The sequence below is a fragment of the Aspergillus flavus genome, chromosome 7 (assembly GCF_009017415.1).
Source record: "Aspergillus flavus chromosome 7, complete sequence".
NCBI classification, from domain to species: Eukaryota; Fungi; Ascomycota; class Eurotiomycetes; order Eurotiales; family Aspergillaceae; genus Aspergillus; species Aspergillus flavus.
This window is the reverse complement of record NC_092404.1, coordinates 133865-158375: the sequence shown is the minus strand read 5'-3', so window position 1 is coordinate 158375 and position 24511 is coordinate 133865. Positions and strand designations below refer to the sequence as shown.

The window sequence follows — 24511 nt, the reverse complement described above, 5'->3', positions numbered from 1 at the left end:
TGAGCTTGTCTTTAATTTTCATTTCAACCTGGTCATTTTGAGAGAGAGTTTCGGAATATCGAATTATTAGCTCTGGTCAGCCCTTCGATGCCTTGGGTTGTGCGTAGTGATGGTGACCTCAAAGTAAACATAACCGTGATGTAGAGAGATATATATTTGAGTGCATCTAAGTATGGCACAGCGTTCACGTAGGTGTAGGCGATAAACAGCTTAATTCTTGGAGTAATTGCATCTCGCGTCCATATTTGGTAGCCCAACTAATAGTCCACTCGCCACAGTCTACCAAACCTCTTTATTTCAGTCCTTGAGGGTCAACGTTGCCGTCTTTACAGAGTAAACAGTCTCCCTCTCTGCTCATCGGGGAGAGATGGTGGAGTGGAATGGATGGCTTCTATTGGTCAAAATAGTCCATAATCTATACCACTATAGGCTAAATCCGGCCATAACCGAGGGCAGTAACGCATTCAACCAATTAAAACACTACACAGAACAAGCCTTTTCCTCAAGCGACTTAGCGGGTTTCCAGAAAGCGCCAAGAGGGGTTCAACTTGGGTTCAACCCCGTCAAAAGAGCTTAACATCGGAGACCGTGACGGTGAAGCTCATACGGAGGGAAAGAAAAGCGGTCAGTTATTCTGCCTGGCAGTATATGTACCCGTCTACAGTTGAATGTTTGACTCCTGGAGATCACACACAACCCCGCTGCCATAAAATGGGAACATCGTGATTCGGACTCTGCGAACGATAAAATCACTATATATAATCGATAGATCATCTGTTTATTGACCTGACACAGGTATCCTTAGCGAGATTCAACTACGACGGTCGGAATTGTACAGCTCCCCACGGTCGCATGGTCCATTCTCCGTATGCACTGTTCCGTAAACCCGTTCCTTTACACAGACAACCTCATCGCAAACGCGCAACTCTCTACGGATGTGGCTCGAATCCGTTTCGACGGCTGGTTTAAAGGAAAGAATGTGTCGGGAGGACAATCGTGAGGTTCTCGACGACGCGTATGATGCGCGTTGCGGCCCACTGATTTGAAATGGGGAAGATGGCATGGCTCAAACCATTTTCGGGATGAAGAATAATATTTGCAATGACTTTGGCACGGCCAATGCACGACCGCGTGGTTGACACCGACGGCGAGAGGCCGTCTCAGAGCTATCACTGTCGGCAGGAAGTCTGTGCGAAAGGCGAATTCAATAGCCTTTGACGTGATTTGAAGCTCCACACATGACCCAGGCGATGTGGGCTATCTTCAGAGACGGCGGAGGACCCATCGCAAAGGATCGGCCTTTCGTCTATATATAACCTTTCTACTCCATAATACTGCATTGAATTATACTCGACTGGGGTCCCGCCCCCCTTCGGCATTTAGCTTCTATTTAGATCACCTTACACCAACCACCGGCAGAAGTCCGATCTGTCTCAAAATAGCAGTCATGGAATCAAATTTCGAACAGGCGTGGATTCCATTGGGCAATCGTGTCCTCGCCCCCAACTGCAACATAGTAAGATGGTATTCATGAGTCGCACTAAACTGATGTAGGGAATGTTGGTTCTCAAGCGTCAAGCTAATGCAACGAAGGTGCTCAGCCGCGACATTCCCTCTTAAAACTTGAAACTCTAGCGGCGGAGAAATGGGGGCGGTGACCTACGGGTCCTTCTGCAGGCATCGTTATCACACTAGCCCCAGAAAATGATAAGTTTAGATTCTCGAGTAAGACGACTCCCAAGGTGTCTTTGGACCAACATTCTTGACTTGCGCATGGATCTTGCATATGTCACAAGAGATGGGATCTTGTAATTGGATTTCCTTTCTTTTCTCATGTGGAGCTTATTCTACATATTTCTTCCGGGGCGGAGGACTTGGTTCAGAATGACTTGCTAATTACCGGAACTTGACCTGCCAGAAACGGACAGTTCTCACCTCATGGCGATGAGGCTTTGAGATTAACCCGAGCTAACTCCTCTTCTCTATGTCATTGTGGTTCGTTCGTGTTTCTATATACGGTCAATTTGTGCAGTAAGCTCGGACGGATCCACGCTACCGCGACGCTACTGCAAGATAAGATGCGTGTAAGAACACAAGCAGCCTCAGGCAACTCTGGCCCCCAGGCTGACCGCAAGAATCCTTTTGGGGGCTATCATCACCTGCGCCGCACCTTCAAGACTAGTTGCCAGACTGTGACATGTTACAGACTGCTCCAAGAACGTGGCTGACACGAGGTCGGCAGGGGGGACTGTCAGCCCTAATGGGAGAGCCGCCCCCACGCACCAAGGCGGATGGCAGGGCACTCAGTCTGACATGCACATGGAATCCACGACTGCAGCTCGATGTCGGATGAGAAGCGTGTTGATTGGTGGACGCCTTTGGAGCTCCTGAATAGCACGGTGCAGTTGCCGTCGCCGTCGAGGATTAATATCTACCCAGTTCTACCCATCTTCTGGCCGATGTACTTACCGTATCTATCAAACGTGCCTGGTCTATAGAAAAGCTCAGCTCTGATCTTCCGTGAAGCAATCAGACTTTATCATTCTTTCTCTCCTTACACTACGTCCGTCATTGTTTTGCCAACTTCTCCTCACCTGTTGCCTCTTCCTCTACCTTTTTAATTGCAATCCTATCAATTTTCAAATACCCTTCAAACTCAAACACCAAAGAACACTAATCACAATGGGTGACGCCGGAGACTACACCGCATTCCAGGCCATCACGGCCCAAATCCCTATGGGATCCAAGGGGAGTTCCTTCTTTTTCCCCACCCTTACTGACGGAGTTATCTTAGATAAAGAACAGACCGACCAGGCGCAAATCCCCCTGGACCTGGGCACTGTGTCCCAGGGAAAGGCCCTGGCTGCATTCTGCGAACGACATGGACTGTCGGTCCTGAGTGTGCTGAATGTCGCCTGGGCCATGGTTCTCTCCGCGTACGCCGACACCGAGACGGTCGGCTTTCTCTTTGTTCGATTTGTCGCCGGGGTGCCCCATGTGGGCGTCTACCAGGCGGAGATCGACGGGGGCAAGTCCGTGCTGAAGACGCTCGTCGACGCGGAAGAGACGCTACAGGCCAGTATTTCGTCATCCGCCCTGATGACACCGGCCGAATTCCAGGAATTGTCCGCCCGAGCGGGTGGTCCAGCTTTCAACAGCGTTGTGATGCTGTATGATGAAGAATCCCCAGAGCGGGAACAGGTACGGACTCTGGCGCGACTATGTTGATCGACCGTGATACTAACAAGGAGCACCAAGCCGGGCAATTACCTTGCCATTCACGCCCGGTACCTACAGGATCAGTTTGTCGTCGACCTGCAATGCCCGACTTCCTTGATCCCTGCCTCGCAGGCAAAGCACTGCGCGGCGACCCTGAGCCACGTACTCGGTGAGATCATCAAAGTCCCCCGAACCCCCCTCTCCGAGGTAAGTTTAATGAGCCAGGATGGAATGCACCAAATCTGGGAATGGAACAAGCGGATGCCCGAGGTGGTCTCTCGCTGCCTACACCACCTCATCGACGAGCGGGCCCGCAAAGAGCCCGAGGCACTTGCCATCCAAGGCCCAGATGGGTGCATGACATATGGCGAGCTGCAGGCGCTCACAGATCGCCTGGCCCACTATCTAGTAGATCGGGGTGTGGGCCCTGAAGTGGCCGTGCCCCTGTTCTTCGAGAAGTCTAAATGGGCAATTGTCACCATGATCGCTGTCGTTAAAGCGGGCGGTGCCATTGTGAATCTGGACGCTAAACAACCGCGATCCCGTTCGATGGAAATTATGGAGCAGTTACAGGCTCCGTTGATCCTCACCTCCCAGCAATATGAACCGCTCTGGCAGGACAACTGCAACGTCTTCTCTGTTCACCAGGAAAGTGTGATGGCACTCCCGGCGCAGAAAGCATCCCCAGTGGTTGCAGTCACACCCAAAAACATCCTGTACATTATTTTCACCTCCGGTAGTACCGGAACCCCCAAGGGCTGTGTGGTGGAACACGAGTCCTTCCTGACGGCTGCAAATCAGCACGTCACAGCGGGCGAGATCGACCCTACCAGCAGAATTTTACAGATGACACCGTACACATTCGATGTTAGCATGCTCGAAATCTTCACCACTCTCACTACCGGTGCTTGTGTCTGCTTCCCCAGCGATGAGCTGGCACAGCATGGAATCGCTCATATCATCAACGCGCTGCGCATCACCTGGACCTTCATGACTCCCTCGGTGGTGCGCTTGGTCGATCCAGCCGATGTGCCTACTCTGAAGACTCTGGCTCTTGGTGGTGAAGCGCTGAGCCAGATCGATGTCACGACCTGGGCGGGCAAGTTGCATCTGATCAACGGTAGGTCCCGTGCTTGCAGGTCTGAGCTGAACTAATTGCTAACCAATGTCATTAGGATATGGCCCCAGTGAATGTTCCGTCGCAGCAACGATCAACCCTCATCTCACTCCGGACGCCGACCCGGCAAACATCGGGCGCGGCTACGGCGCGGTGTGCTGGGTCGTGCACCCGGATGACCACAACCGTCTGGTCCCGATCGGGGCAGTGGGTGAGCTGCTCATCCAAGGCCCGATTGTTGCAAGAGGCTACCTCAACGAGCCCGCGAAGACCGAGGCGGTATTCCTGGACGAGGCACCTGTTTTCCTGCAAAACATGACCTCCAAGCCAGCCCCGTTCCGACTGTACAAGACCGGTGACCTCGTCAGAAACAACAGCGACGGCACGATTAGCTTTATTGGGCGGAAGGACCGCCAGGTCAAACTTCGAGGCCAGCGTTTGGAGCTAGGCGAGATCGAGCAACGTCTCTCCGTGGACTCCATGGTGCGTCATGCTCGCGTCCTGCTTCCCAAGGCGGGGCCTTGCAAGGGAAATCTGGTGGCTGTCCTCTCGCTCCATACCTTCCCGTATGAGGGGCCACGAGACGCCGAAGTACACGAGCTGTTGATCGACCAGAGAAAGCAAGCCCGCGGATTTATCCCAGAGATTTCTACCCGTCTCGCCGCTCAGGTTCCCGGCTATATGGTACCCACCTTTTGGGTGGTGGTGGCCGCCCTTCCATTTACAACATCCGGGAAGGTGAATGGTGTTGCCTTGAATCAATGGGTTCGTGATATGGATGAAGATACTTACAACGAAATCGCCGGTATCGCGGAAGAAGAAGAAACCAACGAGACCGTGCAATTATCCGACACGGAGCTTCTTCTTCAAGAAATCTGGGCGGAGGAATTGGGCCTTCCACTGCCGAAGCTGAAGCATAACCGGTCCTTCATTGCTTTGGGAGGTGATTCGATTACGGCCATGAAAGTGGTGGCGCGGTGCCGCCGGGAACAGCTGAAGGTCTCGGTGCTCGATGTGGTTCGGGCCAAAAGCCTGATTGACTTGGCTTCTAAGACCGTCCGCTCATCTCAGGTGTCTGTGGAGGAGGACACCGTTATTGCCCCTGCTTCCACGCCCGCTGAGCGAACCGCCGCCATCGACGACGCGCTTCTGTCCAAAGCTGGTCTCTCTAGCAAGGACGATGTGGAAGATATCTACGGCTGTTCCCCTGTCCAGGATGGAATTCTTCTGAGCCAGGTCAAGTTTCCCGGCACATATGAAATTCGACGTGTCCTTAAGGTGCTCTCCATTATGGATGCGACGACCACAATTTTGGGTCTTCAGCGTGCCTGGCAGGGTGTTGTAGATCGCCATCAATCTCTCAGAAGCATCTTCGTCGACGCCGGTGGTATCTTCCAGCAGATCGTACTCAAGAACGTCACTGCCAGCGTTCATTGCTGCGAGTACATGTGCTCGGATGATGAAGCGGAGGTAACCAATTTCCTCAAGTCTCTGCCCTCGCCAACCTACAATGCCTCAGAACCCCAGCACCATCTCACTATCTGTCGTACCCGCGGTGACAACGTCTACATGATGGTGGAGCTCAGCCACGCGATCGTGGATGGTGGGTCCACTGAGGTAGTCTTGCAGGAGATGTCACTAGCGTTTGACGGCAAATCATTCACAGAGCCTGCATCGTTGTACAGTGACTACATCCAATACATCTCTTCCCCGGAGCACTCCCAGAGCGAGTCCATGAGCCACTGGACCAGCTACCTTGCAGGGGTTCAGCCAACCATTGTTCCCATGTATCCTCGTGATGGACAATCCAAGCAGATCCGGTCTGTGAAAGTTCCTTTCGCCGGAATGAAGGATCTGTCAAAGTTTTCCGTAGCACATGGAGTCACTATTGCTAATGTGATACAAACCGCATGGGCTTTGGTTCTCCGGGCGTACACTGGATCCGATGATGTCTGCTTTGGCTATGTGGCCTCTGGTCGTGATGTACCTGTGAAAGGCATTGAGAACGCTGTGGGAGCCTTCATTAACATGCTGGTTTGTCGGGTGCGGTTGGATCAGCACCAGGCTGCTCTGGACGCGGTCGACACCATGCAGAACGACTATTTTACCGCTTTGGCCCACCAGCATTGCTCCCTGGCACAGATTCAGCATGGTCTGAACCTATCCGGTATGCCCTTGTTCAACAGCATCATCTCTCTCCAGAAAGGTGTTCCGGACCAGCAATTTGGGGATGCGCTTTCTTTCCGGGCGGTTCAAGAAGATGACCCGACAGATGTGAGTGAAACGCCATAACCTACTTTGAACCCTAGAGTAAGGCACTAATAGATGCTTCTTTTAATAGTTCGATCTCGCAGTTGCTATTGACATTACTACTGATGATGTTGAGATTTCGATCGGCTACTGGTCCTCTTCGCTGACACAGGGTGATGCCATGAATCTGGCCAATACATTCAGCGCCGCAATCTACGGAATTATAGACCAAGGCGGAGTCAAGCCCACCGATATTGACCTATTTAATGAACAGGACCGAGCCCAGATCTTTGAGTGGAACAAGATTGAGCCAGTTGCGGAGTCTGGTTGTGTGCATGAATACTTCTACGATCAAGCCAAGAAGCAACCTGATGCGCAGGCAGTGTGCGCTTGGGATGGCGAGTACACCTATTCCGAGCTCGATTTGCTGTCCGAAAAGCTAGCCCATCACTTAGCGAAGCTGGGGGCTGGACCAGAGGTGTTGATTCCCCATTGCTTCGAGAAGTCCCGATTGGCAACGGTGACTATGGTGGCGATCATGAAGTCTGGAAGTGCTGGTGTTGGTCTGAGTTCTGCGCATCCACTATCCCGCATTCAAGATATTTTAGATGGATGCCAGGCTCGTGTTGCAGTTGTTTCAGCGCAACACGCCAAACTGCTCGAAGGCCTCGTGGAGCATATTGTTGTCGTGGATGAAAGTTTCCTCGACGAACTTCCTGCTCCTACCGACAACTGCACACTCCCTCAGGCGCAACCATCTAACCCAGCCTTCGTGTCGTTCACATCCGGCAGTACAGGAAAGCCGAAGGGTATCGTCCTCGAGCATCGCTCCCTCATCACCAGCATTCAAGCTCATGGGTCCGAATGGGGTGTCGGACCAGGCTCGCGTGTCCTGCAGTTTTCTGCCTACGCGTTCGATGCCAGTGTCTCTGACACGTTCACCACGTTGACTCGTGGTGGTACGGTCTGTATCCCATGTGAGAAAGACCGCGTCGATGATTTGGCCGGCGCAATCAATAAACTCGGGGTCAACTGGGCTTTCCTGACACCTCGGGTTCTCGGCCTGCTCTCCCCAGAAACCGTTCCTACGCTGAAGACAGTCGTCCTGGGAGGTGAAGCGATCTCACGCGAAGATATTGCCCCATGGACCGATGCTCTGGAGTTGCGCATCGTCTACGGACCTACGGAATGTACCATTTACAGCATGGGAACGGAACCCCTGACCGCAGACAGCGACCCCGCCGGACTAGGACATGCTGTTGGAACCCGCCTCTGGGTGACAGATCCTGAGAATACTAACAAGCTTCTCCCCGTTGGCTGCATTGGTGAACTGATCATTGAGGGCCCTCTGGTCACTCGGGGATACCTGAATGAGCCTGAAAAGACAAAGGCAGCTTTCTTCGAAGATCCTGCCTGGTTGCCTAAGCCCGAGAATGGACAGCCACGCCGGTTCTACAAAACCAGTGATCTGGTCCGCTACTACCCGGATGGCCAGCTTCGGTTCATTGGCCGAAAGGACACTCAGATCAAGGTCCGAGGCCAGCGTGTTGAGCTGGGCGAGATTGAGCATGCCATCCTGGAGAATCTGCCGGGTGCCGCGCACGTCACTGTGGACTCGGTTGTTTTGCCTCCTCAAACATTGGTTGCTTTCCTCAAGATGGAGAACGCATCCTCTACGGAGAATGAACTCTTTGTCCCACTATCGCCCGAATTCACGGCCAAACTGCGGGTCCTCGAGAAGGTCCTGTCAGATACATTGCCCGTGTACATGCTTCCCAGCCTGTTCATCCCGATCTCTCACATCCCAATGACCATTTCGGGCAAGGTCGATCGGATCGCGCTCCGCCGTGCCGTCCCCGGCCTTTCTCATGAGCAGATGGAGATGTACGCCTTAGCCAACCAGGATAAGGCCGCCCCCCAGACCAAGGAAGAGGAGCAGCTGCGGACTTTGTGGGCGGCTGTCCTAGGAAAAGACCCTAGCCTTGTGGGCCGCAACGATAACTTTTTCCGACTTGGGGGTGATTCAATTGGTGCCATGAAACTGGTCGTCGCAACACGGGAAGCAAACCTCCTGCTTACTGTCGCTGATATATTCCGGTATCCGGAGTTGTCTCAAATGGCCCAACGCGTGGAATTAGCCAAGGCTGACGAACAAGTGAATGTTTATGAACCATTCTCGATGTTAAATAATGCCACCAATACGGACGCGCTGCTGGAGGAAGCCGCAGGCCATTGCTCTATTGCACGCAGCGACATCCAGGATGTATATCCTTGTACCCCTCTCCAGGAGGGTGTGTTCTCAATGTCAAACACCCATACTGGTGCCTATGTCGCCCAATCGGCATTCCGACTGCCAGCTGGGTTTGATATACAGCGATTCAAAGACGCCTGGCAAACATTGGTTGACGCCCACTCCATCCTACGCACCCGTATTGTTACTATCGGCTCTACATCGTATCAGGTTGTGTTGACGGAAGACGCTGCTAAGCTCGAATGGCAACAAGACTCTTCCTTGGAGAAGTATCTCCAGCGCGACCATGCCATTTCTGTGACCAGCGGCACTCCGTTGACTCGCTATGCGATCGTTGAAGATAGTGGGTCTTCTATCTTCGTCTGGACTGCTCACCACGCCATGTATGACGGATGGACTGTTCCACTCTTGTTCGAACAGCTGGAACAGGCCTATACAGGAGGCGTCGCTCCATCTACAGCGCCGTCATACGCCCAATTCGTGGAATACATCCAGGAAACCGACCCCGAGGCATCGCAGGAATTCTGGCGCTCGATGGTTCCTCAAGAACCACCCTCCTCCTTCCCTCGGTTGCCATATGCTACCTACCAACCCAGAGCGAAGAAAACCTGCCACCGTGATGTCGAGGTAGCCTTAGAGCCTGGATCTAGCCTGACCATGGCTATCCTCTTGCGAGCAGCCTGGGCTATTGTTATGGCACGGTACACTGACTCCGAGGACATTCTTTACGGATTGACGCTTTCGGGACGTGACGCCCTCGTCCCCCACATTGAGAGCATTGTTGGTCCCACGATCACAACCGTTCCAATGAATGTCCACCTGGACTCCGAGGCATCCCTCCAAAGCTTCCTTGAGAGCCAACATGAGCAGAACGTCGAGATGATGAACTTTCAGCATGTTGGATTGCGAAACATTCGCCAGATTAGCCCCCAGGTGCTGGCAGCAACTGACTTCACTAACCTCTTCGTCGTCCAGCCTAAGGCAGATGGGAGACGGGCATTTGCTGAGCTCGAAGCCGTCCCGACAGACATGACGGAATTCGATCCTTATGCTTTGGTTGTTGAATGTAACCTCGGAGATGGCAGCGTTCACTTGGAAGCTCGCGTTGATGATGATGTTCTGTCAGTAGATTTGACGGAGAAGCTTCTGGGTCACTTTGAACATGTCTTGCGACAGATCATTCGTCCGTCTGCCGATGTGAAACTAGGGGATATCGATCTCTTCAGCAAAGAGGATGAGCAGCAGATCTGGGAGTGGAACGCTGTAGCACCGACCGCGGTCAATGAGTGTGTCCACGAGAAGATCTCCCAACAAGCCACTCTCAACCCCGAAAATATGGCCATTGAGGCGTGGGACGGAAATCTGACCTACCGTGAACTCGATGAGCTGTCCTCAAGATTGGCTTATCATCTGTCTAGCGAATACTCCGTCAAGCCCGAGACTCTGCTGCCTCTGTGCTTCGACAAGTCCGTCTGGACAGTGGTCACCATGGTCGCCGTTATCAAGGCAGGAGGAGCCTGCGTCATGCTGAACCCTGACCACCCAGTAACCCGTCTTCAGGCCCTAATTGAAGACACGGGCTCCCACCTCGTCCTTACCTCGCCTCAACACCAGGGCCTCTTTGGATCCGTCTCAGCTTCCGTTGTCCCGATCACCAAGACACTAATCCAAGAGTTGGCTCCTGTCTCGACATCCCAGCTCGCCTCGCTTCAAGTCCAGCCTACCAACCCAGTTTTCATGATCTTTACGTCTGGTAGTACTGGAAAACCCAAGGGAATCATCGTTCAGCACAATTCCGTTTGCACCGTGGCCACCCAGCACGGTGAAGGTCTAGGCTTTGGTGGACCAGGTTCCCGGGTGCTGCAGTTTGCTTCGTTCACCTTCGATGTTAGCATGGGCGAAACGTTCTTTACGCTGATGAAGGGAGGCACTCTCTGCATTCCCACTGAGCACGACCGAATCAACAATCTTGCTGGGGTGATCAACTCTATGCAAATCACATGGACGTTCATGACCCCGACAGTCGCTGCTTTGTTGGACCCCAAAGAGGTTCCTCATCTGGAGACACTCACTCTTGGTGGTGAAGCCGTCTCGCAAAGCCTGGTCGATCGCTGGGCAAGCCAAGTAAACATGATTGACTCTTACGGACCGGCAGAATGTACTATTTGGGCATCTCATGCAAACCCGAGTGCTACTGTCTCGCCTGCAAACATTGGCACTGGCACCGCCTGCCGGTACTGGGTCGTGGAAACTTCTGACTATAATCGCCTTACCCCTGTCGGCTGTGTGGGTGAGCTGCTCATTGAAGGGCCGAATGTCGCACGAGGCTATCTGAACGAGCCGGAAAAGACGAGAGATGCCTTCGTTGAGAGCCCAGCATGGATGCAAGGAAAGGAGACACCTCAGTACAAATTCTATCGCACTGGTGATCTCGTTCGTTACAACCCCGATGGAACTCTGAACATTGCCGGTCGCAAGGACAGCCAAGTCAAGTTCCACGGCCAGCGTATCGAGTTGGGCGAGATTGAGTTCCACCTCCGTGCTCAAAGAGCGGTCGAGGCCGGAATGGTCACCCTTCCCAAGGCCGGCCCCTGTAAAGGCAAGCTCGTTGCAGTGGTGGCACTTTCAGATCTTCAACCATTGGCCCTTGAAGGCGATTGCGTCGAGCTCGTTTCTGATGATGCGAAGTCCACGGCTCAGCCACTTATCATGGAGATTGAGGAGGAACTGTCGAGCGTACTGCCTAGCTACATGGTTCCCTCTGTCTGGATTGTCTTGGACTCCATCCCGTTGACTGCATCACGGAAGATTAACCGCGTACCGATCACACGCTGGGTCACCGGCATAACCGAAGAAACCTACCGCAGGATTGTGAATATCTCCTCCGCCAGTGTTAATCTGCCAACAACCGCCCTGGAGAAGCAGCTGGCACAGGTGTGGAGTCAAGTTCTGAATATCCCTGAGAAGTCTATTGGCTTGAACCGATCATTCATGAGCTTGGGCGGAGATTCAATCACTGCTATGCAGGTTGTCTCCCGCTGCAGAGCCACTGGAATCAAGCTTACAGTTCAAGATATTTTGCTCCCGAAGTCGTTGGCGGCAGTGGTCAGCCGTGCAAGCTCACTCGGCGACCGCGCTGTCACTAGACAAGAAAAGTACGATGTGCCCTTCGGCCTATCGCCCATCCAGAAGGTGTACTTCAACGACGTTGTGCGCCAGGCGACCCAGCATCATTACAACCAGAGCGTTTTGTTGCGCTTGACCCGCCCCGTCTCGACGGCCGCAGTTTCATCTGCCATTGAGCAAATTGTGGCTAGGAACTCCATGTTGCGTGCGAAGTTTATCAGAGGCGACAACGGGGAGTGGTCGCAGATGGTGCAGAGCCAGTCCAATGGCTCCTTCAAGATTGGTTTTCATTCAGCAGCCAGCCGCCAGGAGATGCTCGACGTGATTAACTCCTCTCAACGCAACGTCGACATCGAGAACGGACCGATCTTTGTTGTGGATCACTTTAATCTTTGTGACGAGGAGAGAGGAGAGTCAAGTCCTGATTGCCGAGAGGGACAACTCCTCTCTCTCATCGCGCATCATCTGGTCGTTGATGCTGTCTCATGGCATGTCATTGTCGCTCAGCTGGAAGCCTCCCTGTTGTCACAAGGTAGTAGCCCTCATGCTCCAATGCCATTCCACAACTGGGCACAAGAGCAATGCCACTTCGGAGAGCAACTGGCTCCAAAGTCGGTATTGCCAACCGACATTCCCCCTGCCAACCTCCTATACTGGGGGATGCAAGAATTACCCACATGGAAGAATGTCGAGGAAGTTCATTTCACCATTGATGACAACACCACCTCACTCCTGCTTGGAGCGGCAAACACAGCACTCCGAACCGAACCTATTGACATCCTCCTGGCGGCCATCCAGCAATCCTTCAACCAGACCTTCACAGACCGTGCAGTGCCTGCGATCTTCAGCGAAGGCCATGGCAGAGAACCGTGGGATAACTCCATCGACCTATCGGAAACGGTCGGATGGTTTACTACCTTCTATCCAGTGCACAGGCGCATGAGGAAGGATGAAAGTATCAAGGATGGTATCAAGAGAACAAAAGATGTTCGTCGTTCCTTCAACGATAATGGCTTCTCTTACTTTAGCTGCCGCCATTACAGTGCCGAAGGTCGCAAGGCTTTCAATGATCACAGGGCCATGGAAATCTGTTTCAACTATCTCGGACAAGCACAACAACTGGAGCGAAGTGATGCTCTGTTGAAAGAAGAGCCCCTTCGTGTGGATGAAGAGGTCCAGAACATCGGTGAGGGCATGGGTCGCTTGGCGGTCTTTGATATCTCTGCCGCTGTCTCCTTCGGTCAGCTGGGCGTCTCGTTCTTTTTTAATCGCGATATGGGCCGCCAGGAACAGGTCCGTGATTGGATCAACCGATGCGAGAAGGCCATCCAATTTGCCGTTCAAGATTTAGTGGCCAGCTCGGTGGAGCATACCCTCAGTGACTTCCCTCTCATGAAGATCAGTTACCCTGCTTTGTCGAACTTCACAAACACTGTCTTGCCGGCACTGGGAATTTCTCCTGACAATGTGGAAGATTTGTACCCATGCTCGCCAATCCAGGAGGGTATCCTTCTTAGTCAGACCCGACGACCTGGCACCTATGAGGTTCGTCAGCTTTTTGAAGTTTTACCTAGATCGGATGTTGGTGCCGTGGACCTCCCACGTCTGCTAAAAGCATGGCAGCAAACCGTGGACCGTCATTCTATCTTGCGAACGGTCTTCATCGGTTCATTGTCTGGAGATGGGGTTTATGACCAGCTCGTACTGCGATCATACCAAGCAGCGGTTCAGCGCCTCACTTTCTCCGGAACGGATGTTGTCTCGCTTTTCCAAGGCCAGCAATCTCCAGACTACACCAAGCCCGTTCCTGGTCACCGCCTGACCATTTGTGAAGGCCCCCAATCGATCTACTGCCAAATCGAACTGAGCCACACCCTGGTCGATGGCACCTCGCTGGCACTTTTAGTCCGCGATTTTGTCTCTGCGTATGAAAATACGTTGCCCGCTGGGCCAGGCCCCCTATACAGCGAATACATTCGCTACCTGGGTGGCCTGTCTAAATCTGCGTCCCTCAAGTACTGGACCGACCGTTTGGCTGGTGCTCAGTCTTGCCATTTCCCCAACATGCGTATCAGCAACGGAGACAGCGGGTCTGAGACCAAGACTTACAAAGACATGCTCATTCATATCGATGAAGACGGAAAACTGCAAAAGTTCTGCGAGTCACAAAGTATTACTATGAGCAACCTTGTCCAGGCTGCTTGGGGAATGGTCCTCCGGGCCTACACATCGCAGGAAGATGTCATGTTCGGCTACATGGCTTCGGGCCGTGACGTGCCCCTTGATGGGATTTATGACGCAGTGGGCCCGTTCATCAACCTACTTGTCTCCAGAATGCAGCTGGTCGATGACATGTCGGTCTACAAGTTGCTGAAGGATATTCAACTGAGCTATATGAACAGCCTTCCTCATCAACAGACATCACTCGCAGCGATCCAACATGAGCTGGGCAACAAGGATGTGGCCTTATTCAATACCGTCCTGTCATTGCAACGGCAGCCCAGCCGAGGCCCAGCTCCTCAGGTTGATTTCCATATCGTGGACCAAGCCGATCCAACTGAGGTAATTCTATTAATCCCAGAGCTGAAATCATAGATCTTACTAACTTGTACGATAGTATGACATCAGTCTGTGTATCACCACCCACGATGTACCTGGTGTCGAGATCCACATGACATATCTTACGGCCATCCTCAGCGACTCTCAAGCGAACGAACTGATGCAAGCTTTCACTAATGTGCTCGCGACTCTTGCTGATACCCCTGAAATGAGTTTGTCGAGCGTGGATGTCATCTCACACTCGCGCGGCGAAGAGCTTCAGAGATTGAAGGCTGTCAGTCGGACGTTGAATGGTCGCACGTTCGACCTGGCTTCCATTCAAAATCGACTTTCGATGGCCCTGCCAGACACGGAGGATGCTGTTGTTGAGGTGATAAGCTTGAATCAGCTGGGTGCACGCCAGTGCATGGCCGTCTTCCACTCTGAGGTCAACAATGCCAAGGCAGAGGCGTCTCTGATGCCTGTCACTGACGGACATCGGGCTAAATTTACAGATCTTAAAGAAACACTCGGAAGCTATCTGCCAGAAGAGTTGATCCCAACGCTCTACCTTCCTGTCAACGGTCTCCCATTGGAACGGGCGGCCCTGCAGAAGCTTGTTGACGGTCTGAATGAACAGCAACTGAAGCAGTATCAACTCGTGACCGTTGAGGAGTGTGTAGCGTTGACCGCAAATGAGAAGATCTTGCTTGCTCTCTGGGTTGAGGTTCTCGAACTCTCGGATAGCAGCACCGTTAACCCCTCTGCCAGCTTCTTCCGCCTCGGTGGTGATTCAATCGGAGCTATGAAACTTGTGGCCGCCGCTAGGAACCAGGGTCTTGCTCTCACCATCAATTCAGTCTTCCAGAAGCCTACCTTGTCTGCAATGGCCAAGGAACTTAGCCTGCTTGACCAAAGTGAGGAGCACCAGCTGGAGCCATTCTCCCTGCTACCACCGCAGCTTGATTCAGAGCGGCTCGCTACTGAGGCCGCCTCGCTGTGTGGTATTTCACGCACCGCCGTTGAAGATATTTACCCTTGCACACCCCTCCAGGAAGGCCTCATGGTTTTGAACCGCCAGAACGCCGCCTCATACACTAATCAAACAATCTTTGCCCTCCCAGACACATTGGATCTACCGCGATTCAAGGAGGCCTGGGAAAAGGTCGCAGAGCGAAGCACCATCTTGCGTACTCGCATGGTTAACGCGTCTGATGGCTTGTTCCAAGTTGTCCTGAAACAAACCATGACCTGGGAGTCTGCTGATGATTTGGATGCCTACCTGAAGAATGATTCGTCAAACCCAATAGATTACGGCCAGCCAATGGCTCGTTATGCAATAGTATCTGCTGCCACGCAGAAATACTTTGTCTGGACTGCCCACCACTCAATCTACGATGGAATGACCATCCCTATCATTACTAAGCAGGTCTCTGCTGAATACAACAACGAGATGGCTCTGCCAGAGGTTCCCTACAACCGGTTTATTCAGTACATCAAGGGAATCACCCCTGAATCAGCTACTGAGTTCTGGACTGCTCAGTTCGCCGAGCCCTCTGTGACATACCCTATCCTGCAAGATCGCACCTACCAACCATACCCGAACCAGGCCATAACCCGCGCAGTGCATTTGTCGAGGGAGCCGTCCGACATCACCTTCACCACCATCCTGAAAGCAGCTTGGGCCTTTGTTCTTGCTGGTCTGACGGAAACCGAGAAGGTGACTTTCGGGGTCACAGTCTCTGGTCGCAATGCAGGTCTTGCAGGTATCAACCAGGTTGTTGGTCCTACCATTGCGACAGTTCCCGTCAGCATCGCGGTAGATGGTAGCCAACCTCCGCTCGACTTCCTCCAAAATATCCAACAGAACTTTTTGGATATGGTGCCCTTTGAGCATACCGGCCTTCAGAACATTCGCCTTATGAGTGAACAGGCCAAAGAAGCTGTTGAATTCCAGAATCTTCTCGTCATTCAACCAAAAGCGGCACCAGTTGAGGCCTCTGATTTCCTGGGACTCACTCCTGTGCCAACCAGCCACCGCGATGACCAAGATCCCTATGCGCTGATCATAGAGTGCAACCTTCTCGACGATGGTGTCGACATCAAAGCTCAGTTTGACGATAACGTCATCTCTAGTGAGGAAATCAAGCGGATCATCAGTCGCTATAGCCGTGCCATTGAGCGTCTCAGCTCAATTCAAGAAGCAGGCGGTGACGATAGTATCAACGCGCTAGAGGAGATTGGAACCATTAGTGAGGAGGACCTACAGCAGATCCTTGAATGGAACAAGGATCGCCCTGAAACTATCCAATCCTGTGTCCACTACCAATTTGAGGAGCAGGTTCGCAGGCAACCCGACGCTCCCGCCATCTCCTCGTATGATGTCGAGCTTACCTACAGTCAACTTAACCTGTTGGCCGAGAAGTTGGCTCACGAGCTTATCTCGCGTGGTGTCAAACAAGAGATGATTATCCCTCTTTGTTTCAACAAATGCTCATGGACCATTATCGCAATGTTGGCGGTTATGAAAGCTGGTGGTGTTTGCTGCATGTTTAATCCCGAGCATCCCAGGGACCGAATCCAGCTCTTGCTTGACGACCTCGATGCTAGCCTGGTTGTTTGTGACCAGGCATCATCGGCAATGCTCTCTTCATTACTCCCTCCATCGGGTGTGCTCCCAATCGGCGCCGACTATCTGGACAGCCTTCCCTGCCCGAATGAGCCTGTTGGTGCCATTGCCCAGCCTTCCAATGCTGTCTTTATCGTATATACTTCTGGCAGTACCGGAAAGCCGAAGGGAAGTATCTTGGAACATCGCTCCCTTGTAACCGGCCTTATTGCGCATCTCAGCGAAATGTCTGTCGGTCCTGGTACCCGCGCCTTCCAGTTTGCCTCCTACACCTTCGATGTCTCCTTTGACGAAATCATTGGGTCATTGATGCTGGGAGGGTGTGTCTGTGTTCCCTCAGAGTACGAAAGGATGAATGCCCTTACGGAAGCTATGGCCAAGTACCGTGTGACTTGGACGGAACTTACCACTACTGTTGCTAGTCTTTTGGTCCCCAGTCGTATTCCCACCCTCAAGACTCTGGTTCTCAGTGGGGAGCCACTCACGAAAGAGGTCGTCAATTTATGGTCTGACCATGTTCAGATTATCAACAGCTACGGACCCAGCGAATGCTGTGTCTGCACCACCTGCAATTCCCAGACCAGTTTCACAAAAGACCCTACTAACATTGGCCGAGGGCTGGGTTGCACTCTGTGGGTCGTGGACCCAGATAATATTGACCGACTGTTGCCTATTGGCTCCACTGGAGAGCTCCTCATTGAGGGCCCAATCGTTGCCAGAGGATATCTGAACGAGCCTGAAAAGACGGCAGCAGCATTCATTAATCCCCCTAAATGGTGGATTCCGCACGACAAGGGCAACGGTCGCATGTACCGCTCGGGTGATCTAGTCAGATACAACCGTGACGGCAGCTTCAAATTCATCGGCCGCAAAGACACCCAGGTGAAGCTCCACGGGCAACGCATTGAGATGGGCGAAATCGAACATCGTATTCGAACTGTATACGACGACAACTCATACCAAGTGGCGGTTGAAGTTTTAACACCGAAGTCTCGTGGCAGTCTTAAGATCCTCACAGCGTTTATCTGTGTGCCTGAGGCTGCCTCTGGAGACGTTGACTCCCTACTTGTTCCCCTCTCTGGCCCTCTTCGACGAAGCTTCCAGGCCTTGCAAGCCCGTCTGCGGGAGGTTCTACCCAAGCATATGGTGCCACAACTCTTTATCCCTGTCTCACACATGCCCTTATCGCCCTCCCGCAAGCTGGATCGAAAGGTATTGAGGACGGTTGGCAACGGCCTCTCGCCAGAGACACTAGCCTCCTATGCCCTTTCCCAAGCGGAGAAGAAAGCCCCCTCAACTGAAACAGAGAAGGCTCTCGCACAGCTCTGGGCTCGTGTGCTCGGCACCGACAGCATCGGTGTAGACGACCACTTCTTCCACCTCGGCGGAGATTCTATTGCTGCGATGAAACTTGTCGCCGCCGGCAGCAAGGCAGGGCTTTCTATGAGTGTCGCTGACGTTACTAATTATCCTAAATTGAACAAGATGGCAGAGAATCTCGACCGCTCTTCCTCCAGAAAGGAGCTTAATGATGCGCCACCGGAGCCTTTCAGTCTGTTGCCAGGCGACCAAGTCAAAGATATCCTGACCCAAGCGACCACTCAATGTGCAGTGGATGCCAGTGTGATTGAGGATATCTACCCTTGCAACCCTTCTCAGGAAGCACTAATGGCGCTTACCGCCAAGGATGAGACGGCTTATGTGTCGCGACAGGTCTTCCGTCTTCCTGTTGATATCGACCTAGAAAAATACCAACAAGCCTGGGAGTCTTTGGCCCAGCTCCAGCCGATCATGCGTACTCGGATCATCTACACAGCTGATTCCAAGTCCTTCCAGGTTGTTATCTCCGAGCCGCTTGTTTGGCGATGGGAGGACTCTGTTGAAGAGTACGTGAGGGCCGATAGGCTCTCGCCTATGGTCCATGGTCAACCCTTGATGCGCAACGCTGTCGTTCCTGGCGACCAGAACGATCCACGCCCGTTCCTGATTCACACCTCTCATCATGCTACCTACGACGGCTGGAGTCAGGGATCCATGTTCGAGCAAGTCGGGATCATTTACCGGGAAGGCTTGTCCGCCCTTCCCCCGGTCGTTCCATACAGCAAATTCATCCAGCATCTCACTACCAGCGACCGTGAGGCAGCCGAGGCCTTCTGGAGCTCCCAGATTGAGGGAAATCTCCCCGCTCAATTCCCTAACACGTCCCATTCTGCTAAATCTCTCCGACCCAACCAGACACGATCCCTGCACATTCGCCTTCCGGAAAGGGACAACCTTACTTTCACTACACCCACCGTGTTGAAATCGGCCTGGTCTCTTCTCCTCAGCCGATACACTACATCTCATGATGTCGTCTTCGGCCATGTTCTCTCCGGCCGTAGTACCTCGCTTCATGGTGCTGCGGACATAATGGGACCGATGATCGCAACGGTACCCCTTCGAGTCCGCTTAGATCAAGCTCAGACAATTGAGGAGCTCATGGGCGGCATTCAACAGCAGGCTCTCGATATGACACCCTTCGAACAGTTTGGCTTACAGAATATCCGCCGAATGCAGCCCAACGGTTCAGCCATTGCTGATTTCGGTCATCTGTTTGTTATCCAACCTATTCTGGAGGATTCAGAGAACGATCTGGACCTGGAACTAGTCTCTTCGGTGCAGTTTGAGTTCGACACCTACCCACTAATCGTGGAGTGTCACCTTGGTGACTCGGAACTCGATGTTCGTGTCAGATACGATGATATGCTGATTCCCGAACAACAAATGGGATGGTTGCTGCAGCATTATGAGAATCTGATCCTACAGCTCTTCCGCCTGCCTCAGAACACTCTCATGACGGATCTCACCATGGCTGGCCAAACTGACGTGGATCAGCTTCTCGACTGGATGGGCGCCCCTATTGAACCCGTTAATGCTCGTGTGCATGATCTATTCAGTGTCCAGTCACGGTTCCACCCGCAGCGTCAAGCAGTAGATGCTTGGGATGGCAGTCTGACATATCAAGAACTGGATCAGCTATCGTCTCGGTTCAGCGATGTATTAGTGAAGCTTGGGGTGACGGCGGGGTGCACTGTAGGCTGGTGTTTTGATAAATCCAAGTGGGCCATTGTCTCACAGCTCGCCATCATGAAGGCTGGCGGAGCATGCGTGAATCTGAACCCAGAGGACTCCGTCTCCCGTCTGACGGACATTGCCCATGACACTGGCATTGATCATGTTATTGCGGCGCCACAGTATGCTGACCTGGCTGCCGCTATCGGGTCTAGCCATGTGGTCATCGCTGATGCAACCACAGCTTCTGAGCTCGCGGCTACTAGTACTGACCTGCCCCGAGCTCGGACAGCCGTCGACCCCTCATCGCCCGCATACCTTGCCTTTACCTCTGACAGCACCGCTAAGCCCCAGATCATGGCGATTGCCCACAGGGCCATCTGTACCAGTATTCGAAACCATGGCTCTGCAGTGAAGATTACATCCAAATCCCGCGTTTTGCAAGCTGCTGCCTACACATCCGATGTCAGCTACGCGGAGATCTTCACAACCCTTCTCAGTGGTGGCACAGTGTGTGTTATCTCTGAACATGATCAGAATAAGGATCTGGCTTCTGCTATCAACCGAGTAGGCGCAAACTGGGCCTGTCTGACCCCGACCATCGCCAACAGCCTGCGCCCGACTGATGTTCCCAAGTTGAAGACGTTAGTTCTGAGCGGAGAGTGCCCGACTCAGGATAGCCTTAAGGTCTGGGCGGGCAAGGTTGATACCCTTCTCAACGCTTATGGCTCAAGCGAAGCATCGGTCTGGTGCTCCGTGTCACAATTCACCCATCCTAAGGACTCATTTGCCAATATCGGATTCCCGGTTGGTTGTCGCCTGTGGGTTACTGAGCCGGAAAACGTTAACAAGCTCGCGCCTCTGGGCTGCTTGGGTGAACTGGTCATTGAAGGACCTGTCCTGTCGGAGGGCTACATGGGCCATCCTCAAGCCAGTGAGGCGGCATTCGTCGATCGCCCCGACTGGATGCAACACATATATCCTGCTGATGGCTTCACTCGAGTTTACCGGACCGGCGACATGGTTAAGTTCAATGTCAATGGTAGCATTGAGTATCTGGGACGCAAAGATACCCAACTTAAGATGTACGGTCAGCGCATCGATCCCCGTGAGCTCGAGCACACAATCAAGTCTCACATTCCTTCAACATACGATGTCTTGGTGGACACTACATTGGTTTCGTCCCGCAACAGGAACATGCTAGTTGCATACCTCTACGATGAGTCCATACAGTCTCCAGACGTCGAAATCGACAGTCTGACCGATACAATGACTACCAACCTGCAGCAGGAGCTCACCACAGTCCAATCTGCACTGCAAACCTCCGTTCCCCACTACCTGTTGCCCATCCTATTCATTCCCCTCAAGACCATGCCAACCGACTCCTTTGGCAAAGCGGATCGGGATATGCTTAGTCGCATGGTCGATTCTCTCTCCGACGTTCAACTGCAGACCTATTCGCTGGCCACCGCCGGCAAGAGGCCCCCCAAGACGGAGATGGAACTCACACTGACTAGACTCTGGGCGGAAGTGCTTATGATCGATCGTGAGTCGATCGGGGCAGACGATAGTTTCTTTGCTCTGGGCGGTGATTCTATCGTTGCCATGAAGCTAGTTAGCCTCGCTCGTGCCTCCAAGATCTTCCTGAGTGTCGCTGATATTTTCAACCATCCTTCTCTTGCCGACATCGCCGCTCTGGCTACAGCCAACGCACCTGTCACCCCTGGGGATGGGACTCCTGTCTTGTCTCCGAGCAAAGGATCATCAACTTGTGATTCCAGCCTCCTGGACACAATCGCTGCGAAAGTTGGAGTCGAAGAAGGCCAGGTTGAGGAGATTTGCCCCACCACCAGCATGCAGGAAATCGCACTGATCGGTGCAATGACGCGGCCCCGATGGATGCTCAACTACTTCTACTTCGAGAGCTCCGACCCGGTAGATGTTGACCGTCTCCGCCAGGGTTGCTTCGAGCTGGTACGGCATTTCAGCATTCTTCGCACCGTCTTCACAGAACATGATTCCCAATTCTGGCAGGTAGTCCTCCGGCAACTTGATCCGGTCTTCCTGGTTATTCCCACTGATGACCTCGACGAAACAACCCAGAGAGTGTACGAGGAAGGAAAAGCCGGCGATATTCAAATCGAGAAGCCCTTCATTCAATTCGTTCTGGCACAGCAGCGACGCGGCCACGCACATCGCCTCATCATGCGCATTTCACACGCACAATACGACGGCGTCTCACTGCCCACCATATGGGAAGCCTTGCAGAACGCTTATGCCGGCCAAGCCCTATCTCCAAGCCCGTCCTTCTCGACCTTCACTTCGTTCTGTCCAGCCTCCGATGACGCTGCTGCCATTGAACACTGGCAATCCCTCCTGGAGGGATCAACGATGACAAACTTTGTGGAGCGCCACAAGCCGGGCCTCCGAGATGTTTCTGATGAGGTTATCACCGTTCGGCGCCGGGTGCCGAATACGAAACTCACGAGCGAGGGCATCACCTTTGCAACTGTTGCCAAATCCGCCTGGGCCCTAGTCCTGGCTCGCATGGCAGCTCGGCCGGATGTTGTATTTGGCCACACCATCTCGGGCCGCAACTTGGCAATTGACAACATCGACCGGATTGTCGGCCCGTGTCTTAATGTGGTCCCCGTCCGCGCTCAATTCAAGGACCACTGGACTGTAATGGACCTTCTTCGCACTATCCAGAACCAGCAGGTGGCCAACATGCCATTTGAGTCACTCGGATTCCGCTCAATCGTCGAGCAGTGCACTGATTGGCCGCGGTGGATGCGCTTCAGCAGTGTCATCCAGCACCAGAATATTGATCCGGACCGGGCTATGATGATGGGTAATGGCTCCTATGAGCCTGGCTTCATTGGCTCGGAACTAGACCTTATGGATGTATCAATTCTATCGACTCCCGCAGGTGATCATGTTGACATCGACCTCATTACAGCGACATCAGTCATGTCCCCAATCCAGGCGGAGGACTTGCTTGACCAACTCTGCTTGACAATCCGCTCCTTCTCTTCGAGCCCTTCTACTACCTTCCTGCCATCGGTGGAGGAACTTCAAGCCGGTCGGCCTTTGATTCCAATGGTCAGAGAATCCTCCGTACCAGATGTTGTCATTGGTGCGGACTTTTCCGAGCCTAAGGTGGCTGCTTTACGAGAGGCCGTGCATCAAGCATGGACAGACACTCTGCCATCGACGAAGAAGTCAATCGTGTCTCCAACAGAATGCTATTTTACAGCAGGCGGTGAACTTATGGGCTTGTCACAAGTGCTTCTGCGACTGCAAGAGCACGCACCTCAGCTTCGCCTGGAGGACCTCCTTCATCATTCCTCGATGGAACAGATGGTGAATCTCCTATACACTCACACTCCTTGAACGATGTAATGATTGTTTTTCTTGTTTTCCTGTGGCTCTAAAAGCTTTCATCTGTCTGTATGATTTTGTTTCTTCTATAATTATCTCATTTGTCTCTCTGTTTGTGTTCTATCTCGTGTACTTTTCTTTCTCTACTTAGCGATTCACATGACCTTCTGGAAAGGCTAGACAATAGATTTCTTTTCACTTCAACTTGTGCAGTGCTCCATTAACGTAGTGCCTCCTCTAAGAACATGTGTTGGGCTGGTATCCGTAGGCTATCTTACTGACATCGGTGTATCTGGTGCTAAGATGTAATATAGTAATCACTTGACATGGCCGTGAACATCCATTGATAATCTTAATTTTAGTGAGTTATTTTTTTTTATCTTAGCAAAATTCAGTTTTAATTTCAATAGGGCTACGCTACTGTGGGATTCGTGACACCAGGCTATTTAGTTAGTAACGATGCCCTACTTCCCGGAAGGGTAATCGTGGTTGAAGGTTAGCGCAGCTGATTGCTTAGACTGAATGTTTGCTAGGTGGACCGCATTCGAAATATGTATTAAGTCATGGAACGTCCACTACAATCTAAATATATCAGTGTGACGGGATAACAGTAAGGGTTCAAATTAAAGCTTACATTGATCTTGAATCTATATTTATCCATCCTCGTAGAGTATTATGCTTCAATATATATAATTGCTCTGATTCTCCTAGTCCAAACGGAGTATTTTCCAGCACAGTATTGGCGGAACCTATTATACAGGCGGTATTATCCCTGAGCCAATAAATGATTCCGATCTACTAGGATTAGGGCCATGCGTCTTTACAGTTTCCACTGCGAGAGGGGAAGGTCAAGGACGAGGCGAATCGAGCAAGGAGTGAGAGGGCCGTGCCCAGTGGAACCCTAAGATCAGGTATCGATCCCGTTTCTGCCTTGTTTCTGCCAGATTTG

The 24511-nt window shown here is 52.5% G+C and overlaps 1 protein-coding gene across 1 annotated transcript; it reads left to right on the top strand.

Annotated features, from left to right (window-relative positions):
• Positions 1-600: 600 nt before the first annotated feature.
• On the top strand, positions 601-23766 carry F9C07_2280446 (uncharacterized protein). The gene is made up of 6 exons (XM_041294557.2): positions 601-1808; positions 1919-3201; positions 3259-4339; positions 4395-6610; positions 6678-14525; positions 14581-23766. The coding sequence occupies exons 2-6, from the start codon at positions 2683-2685 to the stop codon at positions 23572-23574; spliced, it is 20658 nt and encodes a 6885-aa protein (XP_041149818.1). The 5' UTR covers positions 601-1808; positions 1919-2682; the 3' UTR covers positions 23575-23766.
• Positions 23767-24511: the final 745 nt, after the last annotated feature.